We start from the raw sequence: 25,243 nt of genomic DNA, 5'->3' as shown, positions 1-25,243 counted from the left end.
GGGGGGGGGGGGCAGGGAGCTGCCACAGGGCTGGGCGCAAGGTGGAAGTTTCACCTAGGGCACGAAACTTCCTTGCACTGGCCCTTGTAGTTAGGGTGACACCGTTTCTGTATAGACACTGTTTTACTTACATCGGCTGTTGGCTGTCTTGTCAATGTCACGGTTCCATGCTGGAGCTGGCATTCAGTTTTCCCACACTGCCCCTCTTCAGTCGGTGGAAGTGCTCCCAGTGAGGACATGTACCACCGACAGGAGGGTAGTGTGTACATCAGCCACCACAGTAATTACTGAGGTGGCTGTAAGTTGACCTAACATAGATCAGCTTAAGTCTGTAGTGTAGACATGCTCCTAGTGTACTAGCTAAACCAGCTTGGGTACAACTAGATAGAAAACAAGCACAGTACAGACTACCCACACCAAATTCAATTATTTGGAAGCTCCTGAATTATTAAATAACATTTCCCCATTCCCCAGATTTATCTTCCCCATTAGGGCCATATCACAGGTAGAAGCAAGTTTTTCAATTAAACTAAGTGGGGAAAAATTCAATGATCCCTTCCCTGCCATTACGCATACTGAAATATCTTTGCACTAAAATGAAAATTAAACACTTATCCCAAAGCTAATAAAGTTGTAGAACTTCTCAAATATTTTAGATATCCATTTAAAGTAAGCTATTGATATTCTGCTTGTTCGGTGGCAATCATTGTTATGTAGATTAATGAAAAATACTAGGTAACATGAGGGGACTTTTTTTGCCTTACACTGTTGTTACAATTACACAGTTGCAGAATCTTAACAGGAATGGCCGGGATGCATTGGATTTGGCTCTGTAATGCTCATTGATGAACTATTAACAGCCCTGGATAAATTCACATGTTCAATTGGCAAGTTTGCTTGAAAAGATCATTGCAGGTTACTGAACACTGTCTTTAGTGAACTGACACTGATTAACTTAGGGTTGACAGGATGGAATAATTTAATGCTTAATTTCATCAGTTAAGGATCTTCAGATATATAAACAACATGTTCCATCTTCCACCCATCCACCCCTAACTAAATATGGGCAAATCAAATGACAGATAAAAAGATTCACAAGACTCTAAATCAGCTAATGAGGTGCATTTCAGAACTTCAAGTCCTGCCTCAAAGGACTGATCAAAATCAAGGCAATCAGAGGACATTCCAAAGAGGAAGAGATCACCACTCCATTCCAGCTATTTTAGTAAGAGATTAAAGTTATTACCCATTTGAAGCTGCTCTGAGCAGGACTTCATAAAGCTGGTGGCCATGCTCTGGCAGCTTCTGCTGAGTAATAAAACATTGTTGTGTTTTACTGCCTTTAAATACTGCGCTGATCTTTCCCCTTCTTTGAAGGTACTTCTCACTGAATTCCTGCTTGTTTTGAATATGAAACAATACTCTGCTAGGCATCAGGACTCCTTCACCATTTCACCAAAATCATCAGTATGCAGCTTCGAGCATTAAGGCCCTGATTCTGGAAAGCATTCCTAGTATCTTTAAGCTCATGCTTTCCCGAATTGGTGCTTAAAAAGGACACATAAGTCAAGAGTTTGAACAGGAAAAGTACTGTATAAACTTCCAGTGTAGTCAGCTCTTTGAGGGCGGGGCTGTGTGCCTCATTCACTGTTGCCCCACACCTTGTGTAGTCAGTGACATCTGCAAAATACCATCATTCTCATTTACAGACATGTCACTGGTGTATGTAAAAGTGGTCTTATTGTGAGTAGGGGAGAGGACTGGGAACCTTGTTGGGGAAGGGAGCAAGGATGGATAGAAAGCCTCAAGGCATGGAGTGGAAGAGCTTTGCTTGACAAGAACATTGAGATACAGGTCTTCTCATCAGGTGGGACATTTCATTATGTCCAATACTGACTTAACACATGTAAGGGGACAGAGAAGCAATGAAGTGCTCTCCTGGAAGCTGACTGCCAGGAAATCCTACTTTAAAACAGTCACTGTAAGTGAGAGATGGGAAGCAGAGTTCTCTCTTTCAGATGGATAGTGGTGGACATCTTAATTTTGTAGTGCACCAACATGCTGTACTGCTGAGCACAGGAGGAAGGTAGCAAGTATAAGCCACTTTGTGCATAGCCTATTTTACAGACTGCCTGACATGGCAGAGAGACCTGCAGGAATGCTGGAAATTTGTCTATTAAAACCAAATTAATGCTGCTGGGGAATCGCACACCCAGAGAAAAGTACCATCGGACCACAATATAACCACTGCACATAGATATTCCTTCTAAAATCTTCTTGCAAGCAATGGCAAAGTATTATAAAGCTTTTGGCATACCAAGTAAATATTTGAGGGGGCTAAGAGTTTTATGCTGAAGCTGAGAACAAACTGCTTTGCAGGGAGCTCTGGCATGCCATTCAGCCTGCTTGTTCCCTTCTAACAGGGACAGCTTTGTATTGTGTGTGGAAGTCGTGTATTTACCAGCTTATTTACCATTACCGAAAATAAGAAACAGAAGCTTCAGCCAGGTAGCCCCCTGTAAGCATGGTGTTCTCGAAGGAACCAAACAAGTGCTGTCTGAATGCCAGTTAAAAAAAGAGGGTAGGTGACGGACCCACGTGTGCAACACAATCTGCTACAAAATGGGAGAGTCACTGAACTTTAGTGCCCATACATTGGAACCACAGGCATCCCCCATATGCTGTCATTTCAAGACAGTATTTCTCTTCACTTCCTGTCGTGTATTGTTTGTTCTGTCATGTTGCACCTCAGCAGGGTCTGCATTTCAGCGGCCTAGATTGTACCTTTAGGCATAGTGCTGAGCAAGGGCTAGTGCATAAATTGCACCACCTCCAGGATAGTTCTGAGACTCACTGTGACTCAGAGACTCTCCTCTCGGGCAAATTCCTCCTATCCCTACCCCCTTGTCTCCTCTTGCTTCAGGAAGTAATAACTTGCTGCAATAGATATAATACCCACATTCAGTTCATCATTCCAGCTTGAGAGGACTGGAAGGCAGGATTCCTGGGTTCTGTTACCACTTCTTCCACTAAAACTTGCTGTTTGAACGTGCATAAACTGCTTAATTTATCCATGCCTCAGTTTCCTCATCTCCAAAATGAGTGCAGGGCTGTGTAAGTTGTTGAAGTGAGTCAGCTGGTCCAGCAACCACAAAAGAGCCAGCCAGCCAGCATTATTATTTCTCTTCAAGGCTTTATTCCTGCCAGCTAAAAAATGCCCAACATACCAAACTAAACAAACTGGCTTTTACATAACTGGGAAAGCAAATAGACAGGCTACAACTTAAGCTTATGCCTTTCCTCTGACTACCAGGAAGCTCCAGCAACACATCCTCTGTTTCAGCAAAGCACTTGAGCAGGTGTTTAAAGTTAAGCACACACTCAAGTCACTCCCTAGTTGGCAAAGCGGTAAGTGTAGGTGTTTTGCTGAATCTGGGCCTGAATGACTGGCCCTGGGGGCCAGATTCTTAAAAGTATTTAGGTGCCTAAATATGGAGCTAGTTATCAAGTGTGATTTTCAAATGTGCCTGAGGTTTGGTACCTAAATCTCATTGAAATCAGTGGGAGTTAAGCACCTAACTGTGAAAAATCACACTAGCTGTCTAAATACTTTTAAAAATCTGGCCCTCAGTCCCCAGTCTAACTGTATTGCTCTATCCAGTACACCTGTGGGCTCTAAGGTAGATGTTAATGCTCCAACATCTGTCACAGTATAATTATTACCTGTCTCACAGGAGGGTTTTGAAGGCTTAGTTTAATGTATGATTGTAAAGGGCTTGGAGATCCTTGGCTGGAAAGCACCATTTAAAGTGCAAAGTACCATTACTGTAATAAAATAGTCACATATGACTTTTGTTGAAAAACAGAATAAGGCTATTGCCATTTCATCTTCTGTCACCATCACGTTTGCTGAGAGCTGTATATCTCTGGGTAGAGAAAGTTTTCATCTATTGAAAAGTAAATCCTTTGTGAAAGGCTAACGGGGACTTTTGGACCAAAAAACTGCTATATGAATACAGTTAGTTGCAACCTTCACAAGGTGGTAAAGAACCACATTGAAGGGAGAGTCCCAACAGCTACACTAGGAAGGATTTTCCAGTGGTTAGTACCCTAACATAGGTGTTGGGAGATCTGTGGCAGAGCAGGGCTTGAACCCAGACTTCATGTGTGACCTTGGGCAGGTAACTTAGTGTCTATGTGCTCCAGTTCCCCCATCTGTAATATGGGGGTATCCTACTCTATCTCACAGGGGGTTGTAAGGCTAAATACATTCAAGACTGCGAGGTGTTCAGATACCGTGGTAATAAAACAGACAACATTATGGCATTTCTCTGTGTTTTCATCACTAGCTGTACCTGTACTCCAGAAACCTATGGGCCCCATTGTACCTCGACATTTGATGATTGCCAAGGAGGCTCTCTGGCACTCTGTGAGCATGGCATCTGCATAGATTCAGACAGGGAGCAGCCCAATGAGGTAAGAAATGAAGTATGACTCTCTTTATGCAACACAGTTTCAGTCAGCGTTTAAAACCTCTGAAGTACCAGTACTTCATTGTACCAATAAGTACCAATTGTACCAATAAGCACCAACCAACTGTGCTCTAGAGGAGAGAGAACAGCACTAATCCTGTACTCAATGACCGAACATTGGCTGCTGCGTGGTGCCGAGCATCCCAGTGACCACAGAGGGAACGGAGGGTAATTAGCAACTCCCAAGAGGCATCTGTATCGGGTCCATCATTATCCTCCTTTAAGCAGCTGGAGAAGAAGAAACATTTTTTGAATATTTAAAAAATTACTTGAATCTCCTGTTCTCCAGTTCTAGTATTGGGTATTATTTCAATCCTAACATTATTTGAAACATCCTATTTTCCAAATAGTTAAGAATAACCATCATTGTCATCACTGCAAGACCCCCATGGAAGGGAAAGCAAGGACTTGGCAATACTATCCCGTGTGGTTTCTGGGGCTGGCCATGCCACATGCACTGTTTACCTGCTGTAGGATTATTGCCTGTCTTTCATGCAAATAATCCAGTTTAGTAACTGCAGGTCTGCACTGAAGATTTGGTTAAGGTTCACCATTCAGTTGCTTCTAGGCTATTTTCCCTTTATTTTGTAGATTATCGGTGGGATTTTCAAAAGTTTCAGGGTTGGCTTGACTCTTCTCCCATTAAAGTCAATGATAAAACTCCCCTTGGCTTCAGCGAGATCACGATTAATGCTGAGCGCTTGTGAAAATACCACCCTCATGTTATTTAATGTTAACTTCAATCTCTTCAGACTCCAATTCTCTCACATCGCTGGGACCAAATAAGGATTGTTCTGAAAAATAAATAAATAAAAATCACACTTTAACAAGAGGTTCTGGAACATAACTTCAATCCAAATAAGTCACGCTGACTCCACTGAACACTGCAATTCGTTACAGATGTTAAGATCTGAGTGTTGGTAAAGTTTACAGTAAATATAATCATTGCCCTTAAAGAAAGTATGGATTTGGGAATTAATTAGTTATTTACACTGTGCACATCACACAGATTACTGCACAGTTTGCCAAGCTGATTTCAGGTTGTTATATTTATATTGGTCTCTTTACCCTAAATGCAAAGCAAGCTGAGTTGATTGCTTTTAATTATGTTTAGGTACAGTTCATGATTGCTGTTCATTCTCTCTGGTGTAGTTTCATTAAAATGCAGGTTCCTTTTACTTAGTGAAATAATGACACAGCCTGTTATTGGCATGTGCTAAATGTTCAATTTCAGAGGAAGAAAGATTGGGAAATCTACCCAAGACCACGCAAAAGCATATCGTGTGATGATTTGAAACCTCTCTTGTAATTGGCTGTAGTTTAAAAGATTTTTTAAAATTGTTCTTTGTATCTGCTTCTCAGTAGTTTTCACAATTGCCCTAATTCATAACATGCTGTTTAATGTGGCAGCCGAAGTACAGCTGTATCTGTGATGCTGGTTGGATGTCCCCGCCTAGTAGCCCTGCCTGCAGTGCTGACATAGATGAGTGCAGCCTCTCTAGTCCGCCGTGTTCTCAGAATCCTCCCGTACGGTGCTACAACACTCCAGGCTCTTACTACTGCGGGCCTTGTCCCACAGGTACTTTATATTCTCATTCAGCAACAAGAGGCAATGATGTGTGCTGACTGCCAATACTTCACAAGCACAGAATTGGGGTCACTACAGGAGTAACTGGATGAAATTCTTTGGACTGTTTTATATGGGAGATCCAATTAGCTAATCTAACGGTCCCTTCTGGCCTGAAAATCTATGAATTCTCTTTTTGGAGTGCACTTATTTGAGTTATTTAGGCATTTTGTAGAGAACATGATTACAGGGATTCTAAATAATCAAGATCAGGATTAGAACAAGCCTTTGTAGCAAAAAATTTTATGTTAAGGTCTGACTGGCCTAATCCTTATATAAAAGTGTGATCCATTACTGAAAATGCACAGAACATATTCAAATAAACGGTTTCCACTCACATTTAGCAGACTACATTATTTTAAATTCTACAATACATTTCAATTTAGATTTCCCATTCACCTGCCTTTCCTAAATGGCAAGCAAAAGGAATATTTTCCTGTGCTTGGGACAGGCAGGAAAGTTCTGGTAAAAGGAAGAAAAGTAAAAGGTCATTGTAAGGATTTGCCAGTTTTTGCCTTTCTGCTGTGTCTCTTCATAGGCTGGCAAGGAAATGGCTACAGTTGCCAAGATATTAATGAATGTGAGAGGCATAATGGAGGCTGTTCAATAGCACCAATGGTTCAGTGCATCAACACGATGGGATCCTTCCACTGTGGTCTTTGTCCGCCAGGTAAAACAATGAATTGATTTTATGTTGATATAATGACAAGCAGGATATACTCTTAAAACATGAAGATACTACACCTCATAGCATGGTTAGTTTGGTTTAAATAAACAGGTATTAGACTAACCAATGTGATTTTAATGTGGTTTAATATAGTGTCTGGAGCCAAAGCACATTCAAACTGCCTTAGGAAGACTTAGTGATGAGCATTTTATAGTGTACATATCTAATTACGTCGCCTCTAAATTGATTCCTGTCATACTAGCAAGACATTTTAAATGACTCATTAGTGTGCTTCCTTTGGCAGACAATATTTGAATAACTAAGATAGTTATTATGGTGTCCACATTAATTAAAAGTATATGCTATATGTCAAAAACCACCTGAATTGTCCTTCTTAAAAGATTTACTAATTACTCATTCCTTTAAAAGTGCTTCCAAAATCTATACAATGTTTCCAGCCACAAAATAAACAGAGCAGTAGGAGTGGTGATAAAAGTCAACGTTTTGTGTTTTAAAGTCCTTTATGAGAAGTCCAGCATCATTAACAGAAATACTAACTAACAGAAAAATGTTTTTAACTGCCTGGAATAAATGTAATGGAAACAAATTCCTGTTAGGGACTGTTCAGCACCACTGTTTACCACATATATGTTACTATATACTGGGAAGGCGTTTTCAGTACACGTTTGATCTAATTCACTGGATCATAAGTAATTCATAGGCTTTGAGGAATGATACTCCAGGCAGCTCTTTCTTCTTATCTTAATGAGCCTCCTAGCAGCACCAGCAGCGATTTCCCACTCTCCAGTCAGTTGTTTGTGTTCTAAACCTCAGGGCATCATGGGCCTATTCCAAACTTCAGTCTCGCAATCATGAGACCGACGTTGTAGAAACCCATGCACCACTGTGGTTTACTGTGTGCAGAAATGAATGGAAGGCAGAATGCAATGACTGCTACAGCCCAGGTCTTAAGGTTCTGATCACACACATACTTGGTTTATGCGGATGTAACTCTGTTTTCTCCGTTGGATTTACTTATGATTAACAATGGAATCAGTAAGATCAGAATCAGGGCCCTGAAGTGTGGTGACCTAAGATAGTCAACTAAGTTTGAAAACTTCTGATCCAATATCAACTTCGGCTTTTTCTGTTTAAGTGCTGGAAAAGCATCTTACTTTGGTCCCCATTCAAGTCTTTCACCTGGGTGGCAGTATGAGCGAGCACAGTTCCCATTTGATTCTCACAGATTTTCACTGACCCGATTTGTTTGTTTAATAACAATGATCTTATTCTGACCAGGTTATGAGGGGGATGGAAGAGTATGCACCCAAGTTGGTATCTGCTCAATAAATAATGGAGGTTGCCATCCATTGGCCTCATGTGTACCCTCTCCAGGTAATACACCATTTTAGATACTGTTAGATAGTTCAATATCAGTCTTCAAAAAAGTGGGCAGTTTTGTGACAACACATTTAAAATGAAGTCCCCTGACCTTAGAACTTTCACTTTAGGCTTCAGGCCACAAGCTAACAGATATGTACGCCTTAGTGAACTGGCCCTGTCTCTAGCACTGGGAGACCTAGGATGCACAATGATGCAAAAGGCAGTGACCTGGCATTTGCAGAGAATGTAGGTAAAGACTACTGGCAGTGCCACAGTATCATCAGAATGGATCCAGATTCCACCACCAGACAATTGCAGGTTTCATTGTGTGGATGTGGCCAGCCCCCACAATTCCCTTCCTGGAACCCCTCTGCCTCATTCCAGCTACAGATCCCATTCTGCACCTCTCTGCAAAGACATGTGGGCCTCCACAGCTCTCTTGGGACTTTCCAATAACCAGTAGTCTTAATGACCGCAGTGGACACAGAGCAGGGAAGAAAAGCATTTTACAAAGCCCTGTTTCAAATGGAGACTCTATTTCACGTACTGTTAATGACGAGGCTGATATTGTCACTGTAATCAGGACCAGGCTAGTTACTATGTATGTTTTATCTCATCTTCCACAGGTCCTACACCTACCTGTATCTGCCCAGCTGAGTACACTGGAAGTGGTTATGGGCCAAATGGGTGTGCCCAAGTCAGTGATACCTGTCAGCATCAAAACCCTTGTAGAAATGGACAGTGCTTAGTAAGTACACGCCTCCTCATAGTTAAAGAGACAATTTTGTTTAGATGTGACTATTAAGACACAGTATGCCAGTGAGGATAAAAACCGGGATGGGTTTACTCCTGTGCAACCCCATTGGTGGTGATTTCTACATGTATTTTTGCAGTGTTCTTCACCATACTTTACCTACTGTCCTAGAGTGTAGTAGGTTTGCGTGGGAGGAGGTGTAAGTCAATGCAGGATTTGACCCTAGTTTGATATACCCAGACATGACAATAATGATAAAATGTAATCACAGTGTTCATTTTTACATGGTATTTTTCCTTAAATGCACAAAGCCACCATGAATCCTATATTAATTTTTGCTGCCTGTGAATGGATTCATAGGCCAGAAGGGACCACTGTGGTCACCTGGTCTGACCTCCTGTATAACACAGGCCATAGAACTTCCCCAAAATAATTCCTAGAGCAGATCTTTTAGGAAAACATCCAATCTTGATTTAAAAATTGACAATGATGGAGAATTCACCATGACCCTTGGTAAACTGTTCCCAGGGTTAATTACTCTCACCATTAAAATTTTATGCTTTATTTCCAGCCTGAATTTACCTAGATTCAACTTCCAGCCAGTGGATTGTGTTATACCTTTCTTTGCTAGACTGAAGAGCCCATTATTAAATATTTGTTCTACTTGTAGATACTTAAACAGTGTAATCACCCCTTAACCTTCGCTTTAAGCTAAAAGGCTCAGAATAAGAGATAGTAGGCCTATCTAAAAAATAGTTGAATGGAGAGTAAAACATAGTACACAGCAGATACTATCAATAGAAAACATTTGGGGGTGTTTCATTCAGGGCAACACCCAGAATTCACTAATGGGCCAGAAACTGGCTAACAGACAGAAAACAAAGACTATAAACAAATGGTCAATTTTCAACATGGAAATAGTTAATAGGGGAATTTCCCCATGAATCTGTATTAAGACCCTTGTTTAATATGTTTATTAATTATCTAGTAAAGAAGTGAAGAATGAGGTGGAAATGTTTGCAGCTAATAAAGTGTAGGTTAGTCAAGACTTTAGAAGACTGGTTCAGGGCACTAGGCATCAGTGATCCAGGTTCAATCCCCTGCTCTGTCACAGACTTCCTTTGTGACCTGTTTAGCCTCTCTGTGCCCCAGTTCCTGATCTGTAAAATGGTCTGATAGTACTTCCCTACCTCCCACAGGTGTTGTGGGGATAAATAGATTAAAAACTGTGAGGTGCTCAGATAATGTATTAATGGGAGACATGTAAATACCTAAGATTGATAGATAGATGAACTTCAGAGGAACCCAACAGAGTTATCACTGGGTGGCACAAAGGCAGATGAAATTCATTGTTAATAAGCATGAGGTAATACATTCCAGAAGGAGTAATTGCAACTACTAATGAACATTACTAAGCCCTCAATTAAAAGTAAACACTCAGTGAAAAGACTTTAGCATCACTGTGAACACCTCAATAAAAGCCTCTGCTCAATGTGTGCTGCTTGACCAAAAAAAAAAAAAAAAATGAAAGTTACACTGTGCAGAGAAAGGGATAGAAAATAATAGTGAAAATATTATAGAGCCATTATATAAATTGATGGTGAGATTGCCCCCACCTGGAATACTGTATTCATTCAAGAAAGTCATAGAAGAAGTATGAGGGGCTCAAATGATGGGCAACAGAAACAATGAGAGATATGGAAAGACTCTCATGGGAGGAGAAATAGGAAAGATTAGGACTGTTTACAGAGGAGATGAAAAGAAGGGGCAAAAGAGAGAAACAGAGAAAGTAAGTGCATCCATTACCCTTCATTACCCTTCTTCATAGTAAAAGAATAGGGGACATCCCCTGAAACTGAAATCCAGCAAATTTAAAACAAGTCAAATGAAATAGTATCCTGCACAATGCATCATTAATTTTCAGAATTCATTGCTGATAAATAGCATTGAAGTAAGAGCCTAGAAGGTGTCAAAAATTTGACATTTATACAGGTAAAGGGTGAAGTTAACACATGGAGTGGCAGTCCAGCTCAAGACCCTCTATGATACTTAAACCCCACAAAGGGGCTGGATAGGCATCCCACTAATGGGGTGGCTGCATAATGGTGCCTGTGCACATATTTATTAGTGTAGAAGACCACTATGGGAGCAGACCAGAGATGGGGCAGCAGATCTCTGTTTATCCAAAACTACTGACCCCTGTACTCCATGCAACTGGTACAGAGTCTGTGAGTGCTAGTCTAATGAGACACCACAGGCCTCAGCAGGGAGATGAGTTTCCCCAGCACTCTGCATTCTACCCACATAGACCCCAAATACTTGGACTTTGTGTGTGAAGTGAATTTTGCACTCTGAGAAAATGCAGTTACTTTGGATAGGATTAAGAGTTTGTAACTGTATATATGTTCCATGGCATAACCATTGACTGGAGTTAGGAAGAAATTTCCCCTATGGTCAGGTAGGTTATTCCATAATTTTCCATTACAGGGTTCTTACACCTTTCTCTGAAGCAGTTGATACTGTCTACTATCAGATTTAGCGCACTGACTTAGATGTGTCAGGATCCTGACAAAGGCCGTCAGGAATAAGGGTCAGAGCAAGGTCAAACCTGAGGCTGAGAATAGCAGAGGAGTTCATAGTCAAGTTCCAAGCTGGGGTCAATGCCAAAGGTCAGGGTCCAGGTCAGGAGGTTGCAGGTCAAGCTGAGGTTGAAGCCAGGAGTTCAAGACCAGGGATCAGGAACAGTCATGGTAGCTACAGGAGAGCCATTCTGTTGCCTGGACACTTCTCAAAACACCCCTTGGGTTTATATAGGGCAGGGAGCCAACCAGGAGGCATGGGGCTGCTGCCTGTCAGACCTCTTGAGGCAGGACTTCCTGTGGTCTGGGTCCACAACGGGTCATGGATAATGGAGCACAAACTGGTTATAGCTTCTGTTGGGTGGTAGCATGGAGATGTTTGCCACCTGCACCTTTTCAGGGCTGTATTTGAGACCCCAGAGGCCTTACATTACCCCTCCCAAAGGGCACCTCCACTGGCCTGGGTTTGTCTGGATGGGCCTCATGGAAAGCTGCCACAAGGTCATGGATTTGGGATTCTAGCTCCCAGGATCACTCTTCTGAGCCAGCTCTCCCAGAGGGAACCATATTTGATTTTTGAAGTCCAGTATCTCATAGACCTTGTATTTGTCTTGTCTCTGGATCTGCACCAGAGGGGGTTGTGGTTGAGCCTGATAAGTGAAGGGGTTGCTGATGTTTTTAGCAAGGATACAGGGAACACTAGGTGTGTGTTGAGGGATCTGGGTAACTAAAGCCCTATGGTCACTGGGTTGATTATCTGGCTAATGTAATATGGCCCAAGGTATTGGTAATGCAGTTTACAACATGGCCAGTCGTAGTGGAGGTTTTGGGCTGAGAGTCACACTTTTTACCCAACAACAGTGAATTCTGTGTGTTCCTGGCACTGCTGGTCAACGTACTGCTTATAATCTTCCTTGGCCTTGTCCAGATGTGCCTTGAGTTCTTCTTGGACATCACGGATCTGGCATACTTAGTTGGCAGCTCTGGGATTGGTGGAGTTGCAAGGAGAAGGGGGGGTGGAAGTCACAGATTGCATAGAATGGACTCTGCCCAGTGAAGATAAGATCAGTGTTGTTGCAAGCAAACTCTACTTTGGGTAGGAGGCTCAACCACTTCTCCTGGAGAGAAGAATGCAGGGCAGCCAACTCAAGTTCTGGCATCACATAGACATGGCCAAACTGAACCTTGACCCCTGGTTGCAACTCAGTCAGGCAGCCATACTCTCAGTGTGGTGTTAGGATGTCAGCATTCTTCTTGAAGATGTCACTGTAGTTGCTATACTTGGGATGCAGTTCCTAAGTCAACTCTCATGGTGGTCCCACCCACTCATGATCAGGGCTCAGGATGGGGAGATGCCCTGGTTCTGGGGTTCAGCAGGTGGTGTGCGTAGGCAGACTTTCTGGCAGAACTTGGAGCAGAAGCTACCCTGCTGCTCATGCCAAAGGATGTGGAAATCATGACCTGCCACGCCAACCATGAAATGCAGAGGATTATGGGGAAATGTGATGAGCAGATTGTTCCAAATGGAAGAATTTCCACATGGTCACAAATGGCAACTTCCAGAGGCACCATCTCCTGTGTCATTGGCGCTGACAAGAGGAGTGAGCCATCTAAAGTTTCCAGTAGGTTGGGGACAGTCTTTGGTTGTGCCTGAATACCCAAGGCTTGGGCAGTACTGGCATCTAGGAAGTTGTCCGCTGCCCCAGAATCCACCAGTGCCCACTGTGGGGGAATTTGGTAAGGCTCTCCTGGAACACAGAGGCAGACCCAGACTTTAAGGTCCAGGGAGCACTTGCTGTGCCTAGGGCATGCCTTGGTGAGGAGGAGGGGGGCATTATTTTGGGGCTCACCTGGGCCAATTCCTTCTCCTGGGCCTGCATGTGGTTGTTTCCCAAATCGATCATGCTAAAGCTAGGGATGAGTAATTGGTGAGAAAATGTGGCTGGATCCTCCATTGTAGAAACACAGCCTGTGACAGCAGCAGTGCTCTTTTTCCTCAGTGGTCACATGGCAGCGGGCGTTATCCAGCTGCATGAGTTTGGGGTCTGGGTTGGAGAGGGGTACCAGGAGGTACCAGTCAAGTGGTGACCAGGACCCTTTCCTTTCCTTATGTTCAAAGCGACAAAGAGTCCTGTGGCACCTTATAGACTAACAGACGTATTGGAGCATAAGTTTTCGTGGGTGAATGCATGCATCTGACGAAGTGGGTATTCACCCACAAAAGCTTATGCTCCAAAATGTCTGGTAGTCTATAAGGTGCCACAGAACTCTTTGTCGCTTTTTACAGACTATCATGGCTACTCCTCTGATACTTTCCTTATGTTGTTTGTGGAGCCTATTGTTGATGTCTATGATGAGATCAACTAATGTATCTAGGTTGGTTGGGGCCTCCACACAAGCTAGATCATCCTTAATCTCCTGCCATTGTCCCCATAAGAACTGGTAGAGCTGTGCTGCTTTGTTCCACTCAGTGTCGGAGACTAGCCGCCGAAAGTGGGCAGCGTACAAGAAGTGTGGTCCCTACCCCTGCTGGAATTTGCACAAGGCCACCTCCACTGAGTGGGCATGGCGGGGATCATCAAATATAGTAGAAAACACCTGGAGGAAGGCATCCCAGTCAGATAGTGTCGGGCTCGCTCATTCAGGTGGGGCTGAGGCCCAGTCCAATGAATCTCCCAACAGGCAGCTAATAATGAGTCATACTTTTGCTAGGTTCGTGGGGCAGGACAGGGTTGGAGCAGAAACAGCAGGCAACATTGATTAATAAATCACCTGAATTATGGGGGTCCCCATTAAAATGTTCTGGGTGGGGCACTGGGTTTGGGTATGCAGCTACAGTGCATGACTGTACTGCAGCATTTTCATCCTGTAGCCAAGCTGTCTGTTCTCATAGCAGCTGGTTATGTGCACTGTTCTGTGCCAGTTGGGCCCTCAGTATCACATTATCACATGGAGCAGGGTGGGTTGCCTGTGTAGAGCTCGGTTCTGTGTTGCGAGCTGGGATAATTGAGCTTGAAGCTTGGGGAGTTCCTCTTGGGAGAATCAACCCGTTCAAGCATCTCCACTATCCTGTAGGGCATGCTAGACAGGGAGGGTCCCACTGCCTCCACGGTCCTCCAGGGTAGGCCTTCACCAAAGCGGAGTGGTGCAGGCAAACTGTCAGGATTCTGGCCAGGGCAGTTGGGACCAAAGGTCAGAGCAGGGTCAAACCTGAGACTGAGAGTAGCAGAGGAATTTGTGGTTGAGTTCCAGGCTGGGGTCAATACCAAGAATCAGAGACCAAGTCAGGTTAAAGGGTCTGGGTCAGGAGGTGAGGTCCAAATCAAGCTGAGGTCAAAGCCAGGAGTTCAAGAATAGGGATCGAGAATGGTCATGGCAGCTACAGGAGATCCATACCATTGTCTGGACTCTTCCAGAACATCTCTTGGGTTTATATAAGGTGGGGAGCCATTCAGGAGCCATGTGGCTGCTATCTGTCAGACCCCTTGAGGCGGGACTTCCCATGGTCTGTGTCCACAGTGGGTCATGGGTAGTGGAGCATGAACTGGTAATAGCTTCTGGGTCTTACAAGATGGACCACTGGCCTGATCCTGTGGTCCTTTGATTTTGCTCCATTTTTCATTAACTCTGTCTGGAGTAGTTAAATCCCACTTATGGCCCCTTTAGAATATTCAGACTTCAGAGACCAGGCCTGAGACAAATGATTTATAAACAGCTGTTATCTTGGCTTGTGTTACAGGTCTGAGGTAATTTGATTTACTTGTTTCTAGGATAATGATTTCAGTGCCAAGCAAACAGTTTTCTGGATGGCTAAAGTAAGACAGATTTGACTTTTTCAGGTAATTTGAAAGGCCTCTGCAAAGCAATAATAGACAAAACAAGGAGCTAATCCAATTAGGCCTTGGCCTTTTTTTAGTATCCAACAGTTAATGTCAAGACAGTTGACTGCTGAGTGCTTCCTTTGTTTCTCTGCACCAGCATTGCCAACTAAAAACAATAATAAATATCAATGATTTTATTAACTATATTAATGACTTACGTTGACTCACATTTGCTGCATCTTTTCATTTGGTTTATTCCTGTAGGCTACGCTCTCTGGATACTTCTGTGTGTGTGATCCAGGCTGGACAGGCATCAATTGTACAGAAAACATCAATGAGTGTTCTAGCAACCCTTGTCAGAATGGTGGAAGCTGTACTGATGGAATTAATGGCTACTCCTGTGAATGTACAAATACCTGGACTGGACCTCAGTGTCAGACTCCCCAGCAAGGTAACATGAAAAGCATAGTGACTGAGAACTGAAGCGCCACCCTATCAATCTGATATCCATAAAATGCATTTGGATTAGAGGTGAGGTTTATAAGGGAAAAGTTTTACCCGTTGGGTTTAAAATATGAGAGGCAGTGGAAAATAGATCCTGATCCAAAGTCCATGTGAGTCTTTCCCACTCCTTCAGTGAGCTCTTGTATTAAGCCCATAATGCTTAAAGCTTCTAACTCCACGTGTTTACCAACAATAGCATAACAGACAGGTTGAATTTTAAGCCTACTAGCCTTGACTAGTCCCTTTAAATCCTAAAATTAGATTTCTGTAGTTAGATAGAGATCTTTGGAATCCTGACCATGTGTGTACTAATCCAGATGGGAAGGAGGATTTGCGGTAGGGATAATAGAATCACAATCGAACAGAATGAAGTTTGCTTTTGATTTATACAGTATAATGTATTTCATACTCGGTTTGCCTCAAAGGGCTTTAAAAAAAAAAGTTAGATTCTGTTAACGCAATGACTATCTGCTTCAAGCAAATGCGGCAACTATTAGGCCTTCTACAGTAGTCGCTACGCAGTCTGGGACATTAGAACTTATGTGACAAAGAGAATGTTGTCCATGAAACCAGGATGATCACTATTTCTTTTCAAGCAGTGTTACAGAATCTTTAATTTTTACCCAGTACAGCAGCCGGTGACAAGAAATAGACTTCAGTTTAAATGTTTTAGCTGAAATATAGTACCTCTAAGTCACAGTGCACCTCATCACCCTCAGTGTGACTACTACATTGCAGAACCAATGTAGAATAGGAGCCTACACCGGGACTTAACTTTATGGCTTTCTGACACTGAACCCAGCCTGAATCTACAATCAAGCAATGGAGAAAGATAGTCAGACCATATGGATCCCAGTGGCTTAGAAACTGGGGCAGAGGGGGAAGTGCTGAAAACTTTGAAAAAGTTGAAACAGCAGCTGACCAAATGCATCCTCAGCCAAAAACATAGCATCATTGCAGTTCATGGAGATTAGAGAGGGAGAGCTAAACGAGGCCCTGAAGTTTTTGAACATAAACTTGAATAAAAACACGAAGGAAGTCCACACACTGAAAAAATTATTTAAAGGAAATATAACCCACAGAGCCAGGGGGCTTTACATTTGTAGGGAAATTACATGGCCCTGTCTTTGACATTGTTTTTCAGTGGCACGTTTTACAAATAAATTAATTTTCATAAAGTAATATCAAGATGCCGTTCCACTGACACACACCCGTCCCCATCTCCCTCCCCACCCCTGCATCAGTTTGTCACAGTGTGGCTCTACAACTTCGTATTTATTGTAGACAGTTGTGTGGGCTGGTAGCATCACCTGACATTACAGTTGGCTGACACTTCCCATTATAAGATCCTGTTTTTAGTTGCTTAGAACTTTGCCAGACTTTAACTATTCAGGCTGAAATTTTCCATGCTGGGTGTTTGCCTCAAGCATTAATTTTATTTAAATAAATAAAATAAACCCTTAGTTGAAATGGTTCCGCCATTTCTAAGAAAAAGGCTAGGGGGAAATACATTGTCTTTCAATGTAAAAAAAAAAAAATCCTGGTGACCTTTTCTTTGAAAAAGCTCTAGAACACCCATGCTTTGGAGCAGGGACTTGAAATTTGTCAGAGAGATGGACTTTGTGTCAGAGATGTGCCTCTCTGTGAAAATCTACCTACATTTGGCCAAGTTTATAAGCTTCTAAAAAATTGCAATTAGCGCATGCTTAGTAGAGACTTGGTAGAGCTTAACAGCTAAAATCTCTGAAGATTCCACCCTTGCTGAGCATGCTCAAGCCTCTCATGACTCCTAATACTAAGACGACTGCATGTGCGCCATCCCCTCAGAGCAACTGAGCATACTTCTGTCCAAAGCTTGAAGCGGTACTTTCTCTATAATGGCTGGTCTTGGCTGCTGCAGGCTATGATAGGGCCAGCCACTGGAATTGAGAGCAGAGAGCTGGTGTGTCCCCTGCTCTCAATGACCTCCCGATGGCATTCAGGCAGCATGGAGAAGGAAGCTGTCTGATTCAAATGTAGAGAGGACATGAACTGGACCTGGAGCTTTTCAGGGGAGAAAAATGGAGGAGTATATTGGAACAAGAAACCTGGGCGAGGGGCAGAGCCTGGAAGTGGTTGGGGCAAGGTCTGGGAATGAGGGAAGGATGTGAGGGGTAGCCAGTGGGTGGGAGGTAACTGATATTGGATGAGGAGCTGGAGGAGAGATGGACTGGCAGGGCAAGAAGAGTGAGACTAAGAACGAGTGGGACATGAGGAGAGGAAACTGATCTGACAAGAAGCCAGGGTGCAGGGGCAGAATTGGGATTGGCTGGGTAAAGAGACTGGGACAAGAAGCCAGTGGAGGCGAGAACACTTAACTTGGCCGAGAAGAAGGGATTGGCTTGGCTGGGGGGTAATGGGAGGCAGTGGAGATGGGAAACATGGGGGAAAAGGGTAGCTTGAGGCCAAAGAGAGAGAGAGCGAAGTTGCGGAGGAAACTGGGAATGGCTGGGCAAGGAGACTGGGGACAAGGACTGAGAGGACTGGAAATAACTGGGCAAATATTTGTAAAACCTGCTGGCACATTATCTCATCCCCCTCTAGTGTTGGTCCACATAAAGGATAATATCATAGTGTTACTATCAGTTACTGTATTAGCTTAAGTGGCAGAGGTCTGTGTGGTGGATCTAAAGATTCCAAAAGTTGATGAACCATGTGGGTATCAATATGATAACACATAATGCAATTTCTGTATGACCAGTTTGTTTTTAAAACCTGAAATTACGCATAAAAGACCGTGTAAAAGAACATTATTAAGATTCCAAAATCAAGCACTCAAATGTTAGGAAATGACAGGTCTATGAAATTTTAATTTGCCCCCTTTGTGCATGTGCATCATGATACAGTATTTAATTACATGATCACTCACTATTTTTTCCACAGGACCCCTGCCTTATTCAGTGTATAGGATGGGCCTGTTCCGGGGATGATCAGGGCTGAGTAATGGAAGAGGCTGTTGTCTGTAGGACCCTTGCCTCATTTGTTGCAGAAGTTGAAAGGTGTACAGTAAATGCGTCAGGAGATTGCAGGAAGAGGAAGGATGATCTCATGGTTAAGGCAGTTGACTGCTGGCCTGGAGAACTGTATTCTATAGCTATCAGTGCTGCAGACTTCCTATTTGATGCTAGGCAAGACACTTAAACCACACTTTTCACATGACGGAGGTCACTAATTGTGTGTTGCTTATTTTCTGTGTGCCCAACCTGAAATGCTGGGGTCTGATTTGCAGAAGTGCTGAGCACTCACAGCTGCAACTGAAGTCAATGGGGGCTGTGTTTTGAACATATTCATTGCTACATTCTGCTAAGTACTCCGAAAACTCAGGTTCTAGGTGTCTCAAATTGGGCACCCAAAACTGGTGGATACTTTTGACTTTAATCTCTCTGTGCCTCAGTTTGCCATTTGTAACATGGTGATAATACCCACTCATCTCACAGGCTGTTGTGAAAATAAATTAAGTAGTGTTTGCAATGCATTTAGATACTATAGTGATGAATGCCATGAGTAAATTAGTAATTCTGCCTTCATAACAGTTTTTGAATAGTGTGAAGTCAATAAAGCATGGTGCCCAACAACGAGAAGAAAACAAATTATTGACTGACTGCTAATTAACTGAGCATTGTTCATTTGGTGCACTGAATGAGTCAGGGCTCCTGTGGAAAAAATAGTATGTTATCATGTAATTTAGGGCTGTATCATAATGCACGAGCACGGGTAACCTTAATTCTGCTGTTTTCTAACTTTTGAGCGCCTCACTTTACAACCTTAATGTTTTTTAAATGTAGTTTTTATTTATTTTTGGCGTTGTTTCTTTTGTTTTGTTTTGTTTTATTTTCTTTTGTGCATGTAATTATAACTTTGGAAGGCATATGGAGCATAACTCTTTTAAATAGCCATTTTGATAACTGTTTATATTTGGAGATATTTCTGGCTATAACTGTTTATATTTGGAAATATTTCTGGTTACATCCTATTTTCTCCTATTTTTTTCTTCTCTTGATTCTTTTCATTACTAAGCACACTTGTATGAAAATTAGATTTTTATTCCTGAATTATTCAAAGGAGAGGCAGTTAAAAATTGGAATCTCTCTCCCACGGGAAATTCTGATCTTTCAACATTTGTTTTAGTCCTGAATCTGGACAAAATGTCAAAATATCAGGTTTTTTTGCGGAATGAAAAGTTTTGAAATATTTTGGTTAGAAAATGATGAAATATTTTATTTGAAAATTTCCAATCAAACCAAAACATTTTGACATTCCCCGAATAAAAATATTTCATTTCAGTTTGTTGAACTGAATTGGAATATTTATTTCATTTGGATTCAGTTGGACATTAAACTGCATCTGTCTATGGTTCCATGGGACTTCCTGGGAGTTGTAGGTTCAGATGCCGCATGACCCCATTCTCCCTAATGGGACAGGTTCTTTTGCCAGACTACATCTCCCATGATGCACCACACAGCTTGGTTAGAGAGGTGACTACTGTGCATCATGAGAGATGTAATCTCGCCAGGGAGTAAGACCCACAGAAGAGAATGAGGACATAAAGCACCTGTATTACAACTCCTAAGAGGCATCATGTCAGCATAGGCATATGCAGTATAATGTTGAACAAAGCTGAAACAAAATGTTTTAGTTCAAGTTGAACCAGCAGAAACAAAGTATTTTATTTTTCCTCACAGAAAATCAAAAATGTTTTCAAAATCTGAATTTTCCTGTGGAAAAATTTTGTTTTTGCAGAAACAGCATTTTCTATCAAAAAGTCATATTGATGGAAAATTCCCAGCTATCGGTAATTCTTAGGCTTCTTTTGCTTATTACTCACCTGAGGTCACTCTGTTCTTGGTAAATCCCAGCCATTCCTCTTATACAAATGTTTCTCACCTTTTTTCCCCTAAATGTTTACCAAATCAAAAGTTATAGTAAAGGATTTCACTCTATTTACTTCAATGCAGGAATAGCTGTAATTAATCTATTTTGTTTTGTTTTTTTCCTGCAGTTTGTGGAGGGTTTCTTTCAGGCTCCAATGGGTCATTCAGCTACCCTAACAATCCAGGCAGTGAGCAGTATGATCACCGGGTCAGCTGTGCTTGGGTTATCCGAACTAACAACAACAAGGTAAACTACAGTGCACCTAAAAATAAATCACCCTACTGGAATGAGTAACTGTCAGTTAATCAGCACAACCATAACTATGACCAGGAAGTGTTACTGGAGTCAGGAAAAATGACTTCAGGGGATGAATTTCAGTCTGAGGGAAGGACTGTTAATTCAAACTGTCAAACAGGTAATAAATGCTAAAAGTATTCAAAGGTGAGCTGAAATACTTTTTATGCATGAAGGCCCAAATTCAAGTTTCTTTCTTTCTCTTCCAGCTATCAATTACACAGTATTTCTAACCCCAAACATTAAAAAATAATAAGCCTGGCCACCAAAAATCATGAGATCTTTCTAAAAGAATTAATTTTAGTTTCTTTTTATCAGACTTCAGGTTTCTAAACCTTGATGGTGCACTTGAGTTACATTTTTATGCTTTTTTTCATGACTACAAAGTTTAGAAATTTACTTAAAAAAACCAGCTGAGATTCTCATATAATCACTTGCCTTCAGGAGCAGGGGCTTTAAGAACAAACAGCAAATATTGCAAGACTCATGATAGACTTGCAAGAGTTGGCAAAACCAAACAACACATACTAACACCTAAATAGTACAGAAACCATATTTCTTACACTGCTTTAGGTTTGGGGATGTGATTCAATTATAGCTGCATTAGAAATATTAATGAATATCCAATATGGATCAGTTCTGCACTGTGATGGGTTAGTTGGTAGGTTGGTAGTCTAGATGACCTCACAGCATTATCCGTGTCTAATCTCTATGAGTCTGTGAAATGTAGAATCCTGAATTCACATCTTCAATGGTTGAGAATGAGAAAAACTGATCTAAAAATTGTGACACTTTCTAAGGGTGCCCAGATTGTGAGTGACTTTGTTATCCTACTCCCTCCAACAATAGGAAGATTTGCTTGTGCTTAACTGGATGTCAGCTCCCTGACACCACCAGTCTGGTAGCTACCCAGAGAATATCCTTGGGGCTCTGCCAGCCCTTACTTTGCCTTGCAGATTAACAATAGGTGCAGACCAGTCCCCGAGCCCCCTTGAAGTGTTTCTCTGGAGTGTCTAGCCCTTAACCACTGGACACGCTCAGAAATTACCAAGTAAACTGTCCCCAAAGGAACTATGCGCACACCAGCTTGTTTGGTTCGTCTGAGGATTAGCTCCAATATAACATCACAGCACTGGGATACAGATATAGTGAAAACCATCATAAGTTTATTATCAAAGGCTAAGATCTAAGATACCGTGAATAAGGATAATGGTGGAAATAGAAGTGGGTACATATAAAACAAAAAGTATAACATGCTTCCTAGAGTCCAAACTTAACTCTAACTGGCTAAAAGTAGTTTGTCTCATCTAAACCATCAATGCGGCTGGGCTTTCCCTTTCATGAATGCAAAAAGTGCTGTCCTTTTTGCTTCCTAAGTGAAGGATGAAGGGGTGTCTTTTTACATACTCGTTATATTGCCCAAAGACATTGTTTTGTCCCCAGTGTCCGGGTGACCCCATGGTTTATTCCCTATTGCCAGCACACCCTCATGTTCACATCCTATGCAGACGGGCTTCTGCTGCTTACAATGCTTATTTTACATGTGAACCAAAGCAGATAGGTGAATCTTTTATCTGATCAAAACCTGCTTGTCAACCCTGCTTTGATTCAGACTTTAAAATGTATTTTCCAGTATATATACACAACTCCTTAACTATCATCTGTACATACATCTCACAATGATTATGTTAATATTGATAACATAAGCTTTTTCTAGATACCTCACTTGACCCTCTTTGGATAAATACTATGAAAGCAGTATGCTAGGTGTAATGAGTTTGTTAGGCCTGTTAGGAGTTACTGTTACAGAACAGTGAACTCTTTGCCCATTGGCACCAATGGGCCTCTGTGTCACACAAATATACTTTATGCCTACGCATATATTCTGATACTAATTTGGGATCAAAATTTCTAATTTTATTTTAAAAAATTGTACAGCATTTCAGTTCCTGTTTAAGGATAAGATTTCTTGCCTGAGGATTAACTTTTCTTGTTTTTTAATCTTTATACTTCAAGAATAATAATTAACCAAACTCTGTTGATTACTAGAAGTTTATACAAATGCTATGTGCCTGATCCTCAGCTTTAAATCCATATAGCGCCATTGACATCAGTAAAGCTACACTGAAGTTCACCAGCTGATCATCTGTATCTTACTAAACTGCTGTATGCCATTATTTGGCTACAGTAGGTTCATAAAAGGAAGAATTTATATCCACAAAAGAGCCTTTAGTTTTGTAGCTGAAAGGAAGATACTTAAAACAATATAAAGAATGGGAATATGCTTGTTAATTAATTACATACCATGAAGAAAATAACATAGTGAAACTCTAATCAAATATTGCTAGGTTATCCTGTATTTCAAACTCTTAACATTATACCATCATCAAATTTAGCTCTGAGGATCCTAAAATGAGTATCCTGAGTAACTATTAGTTTATAGGAATAGTAATGTTAGGAATTAAGTCCTCCTAGACAACTTTTCTGTCTATCTGGATCTTTCTTTATCTCCTTTCCTTTCTTTTGACCTTCATGATTACTTAATACCTTCCTCTGTCTTGGGTTTTTTGTTTGTTTTGTTTTCTTCAGGAAATTTCATAATTTCTCTGAAGCTTGTCACTGATGTGCACAATTGTGTGGACAGGTGTATCTGCTCTGTACAGGGTTACTATGTAAACAATATCTAATCACTCTTACAATTGAAACTTTAGATCACAGATGGACAAATAGAATGATCTAATTTCTGCTATTTCCTGTTAGATTCTGCGTATTACTTTCCCATTCTTCCAACTGGAAGCACACAGCAGCTGTAATTTTGACTTCCTTCAAATTCATGATGGGGACTCAGCATCAGCATACATGCTGGGAAAATACTGTGGCACATCTCACCCTCCTGAGCTTTTCAGTACCCATAATTCCTTGTATTTCTGGTTCCGTTCTGACCACTCAATTAATGCAGGAGGATTTACAGTTAAATGGGAGTCTCGGGAACCAGGTATGTTTTAAGAGATGTCAGGTAATGTACCAAAAAAGGGGGGAAAGGTCATTATGTCCTACTTGGTTAGTAAAGGTCAAGAGCTGAAGGACAAAGTTTGACTAAGAGTAAGGTAGAAAAGAGGGCCCATGAGCTATCTGTAGATGCTCTGAATCAAATTCTAACTAACTACGGGCTGGACAATATTTACTAGGATTTTGCTTTAGTTTTTACGGTTGTTTTGCTCTTCCTATGAGGGATTCTCCAAAGTTTATTAGGATCCTAGGTTATATGTTCCTGGGGACTTTGGGATTTTTTATTATCATTTATCCACTGGGCAAGTAAGTTTTTTGTCTCTGTCACCAGGGCCGGCTCCAGGCACCAACGCAGCAAGCAGGTGCCTGGGGCGGCCAAGGGAAAGGGGCGGCATGTCCAGCTCTTCGGCGGCAATTCAGCGGGAGGGAAGGACCTGCCACAGTGGATCTGCCGCCGAAATGCCGCTGATCATGGTTACAGCTTTCCCCCCCCCCCCCCCCCCCGCTTGGGACGGAAAAACCGTGGAGCCGGCCCTGTCTGTCACTGTCAGTTTGCAGAAGACTCAGCTAATGAGAATAAAAGAGTCCCTTTAAACGTGACAGTTTTGTATCAAAATTTCAAACAACTTGACTTTCTCTGTGCAGTTATCTCTTATGTTTGAATTCCTGAAAACAGCATTTGCATGATCTTTCGATGGACTGGGCAGTTCCTTTCTTGAAGTAGATCATTAACTTGGGCCTCTTTCAGGACAGCCAGGGAAGGGCAAATTCATGTTACTTAATTTCAACCCCCAAAACACTCTGGGTTCGAAAGCTTGACTAGAACTTTAAAATTATTGTGTCCAAATACTGCCTAGGAGGGATCACAGGGAGAAAAAGGGATAGAGGAGAGGGAGGGAAAAAGTCCAGTGAGTAAAATGCATCAGAGAAAGGGCATCAATACAGAGAATGAAAAAAGAATCAGAGGGAGAGAAAAATGTTTATTGAATAAACTAGATGTAGTATGTGTACAACATACAAATCACCCACTTGTGCTACCCAGCCTTTGCTGTGGGAAGGATTATTCTTCTACCCTGAGTACATAATACTTTAATTGGAAAAACTTTAAAAATAAATTGTATCACCCTTGGAGTAGCGTAAAAAGTGGGGGATTAGGTTTTTT

At 41.8% G+C, this 25,243-nt stretch overlaps 1 protein-coding gene across 1 annotated transcript in view; it reads left to right on the top strand.

Annotated features, from left to right (window-relative positions):
- CUBN (cubilin) overlaps positions 1-25,243 on the top strand; it is a 212,563-nt gene that overhangs the window by 5,155 nt on the left and 182,165 nt on the right. The window contains exons 7-14 of the mRNA XM_026649328.1: positions 4,350-4,476; positions 5,943-6,111; positions 6,698-6,829; positions 8,126-8,221; positions 8,836-8,957; positions 15,628-15,814; positions 20,906-21,024; positions 23,833-24,067. Of these exons, the coding sequence (XP_026505113.1) occupies positions 4,350-4,476; positions 5,943-6,111; positions 6,698-6,829; positions 8,126-8,221; positions 8,836-8,957; positions 15,628-15,814; positions 20,906-21,024; positions 23,833-24,067 (1,187 nt within the window). The remainder of the gene's footprint in view (positions 1-4,349; positions 4,477-5,942; positions 6,112-6,697; positions 6,830-8,125; positions 8,222-8,835; positions 8,958-15,627; positions 15,815-20,905; positions 21,025-23,832; positions 24,068-25,243) is intronic.

This window comes from Terrapene carolina, unplaced genomic scaffold (genome assembly GCF_002925995.2).
Source record: "Terrapene carolina triunguis isolate 2854851 unplaced genomic scaffold, T_m_triunguis-2.0 Scaffold84, whole genome shotgun sequence".
NCBI classification, from domain to species: domain Eukaryota; kingdom Metazoa; phylum Chordata; order Testudines; family Emydidae; genus Terrapene; species Terrapene triunguis.
This window is presented reverse-complemented; position numbering and strand designations above follow the sequence as displayed.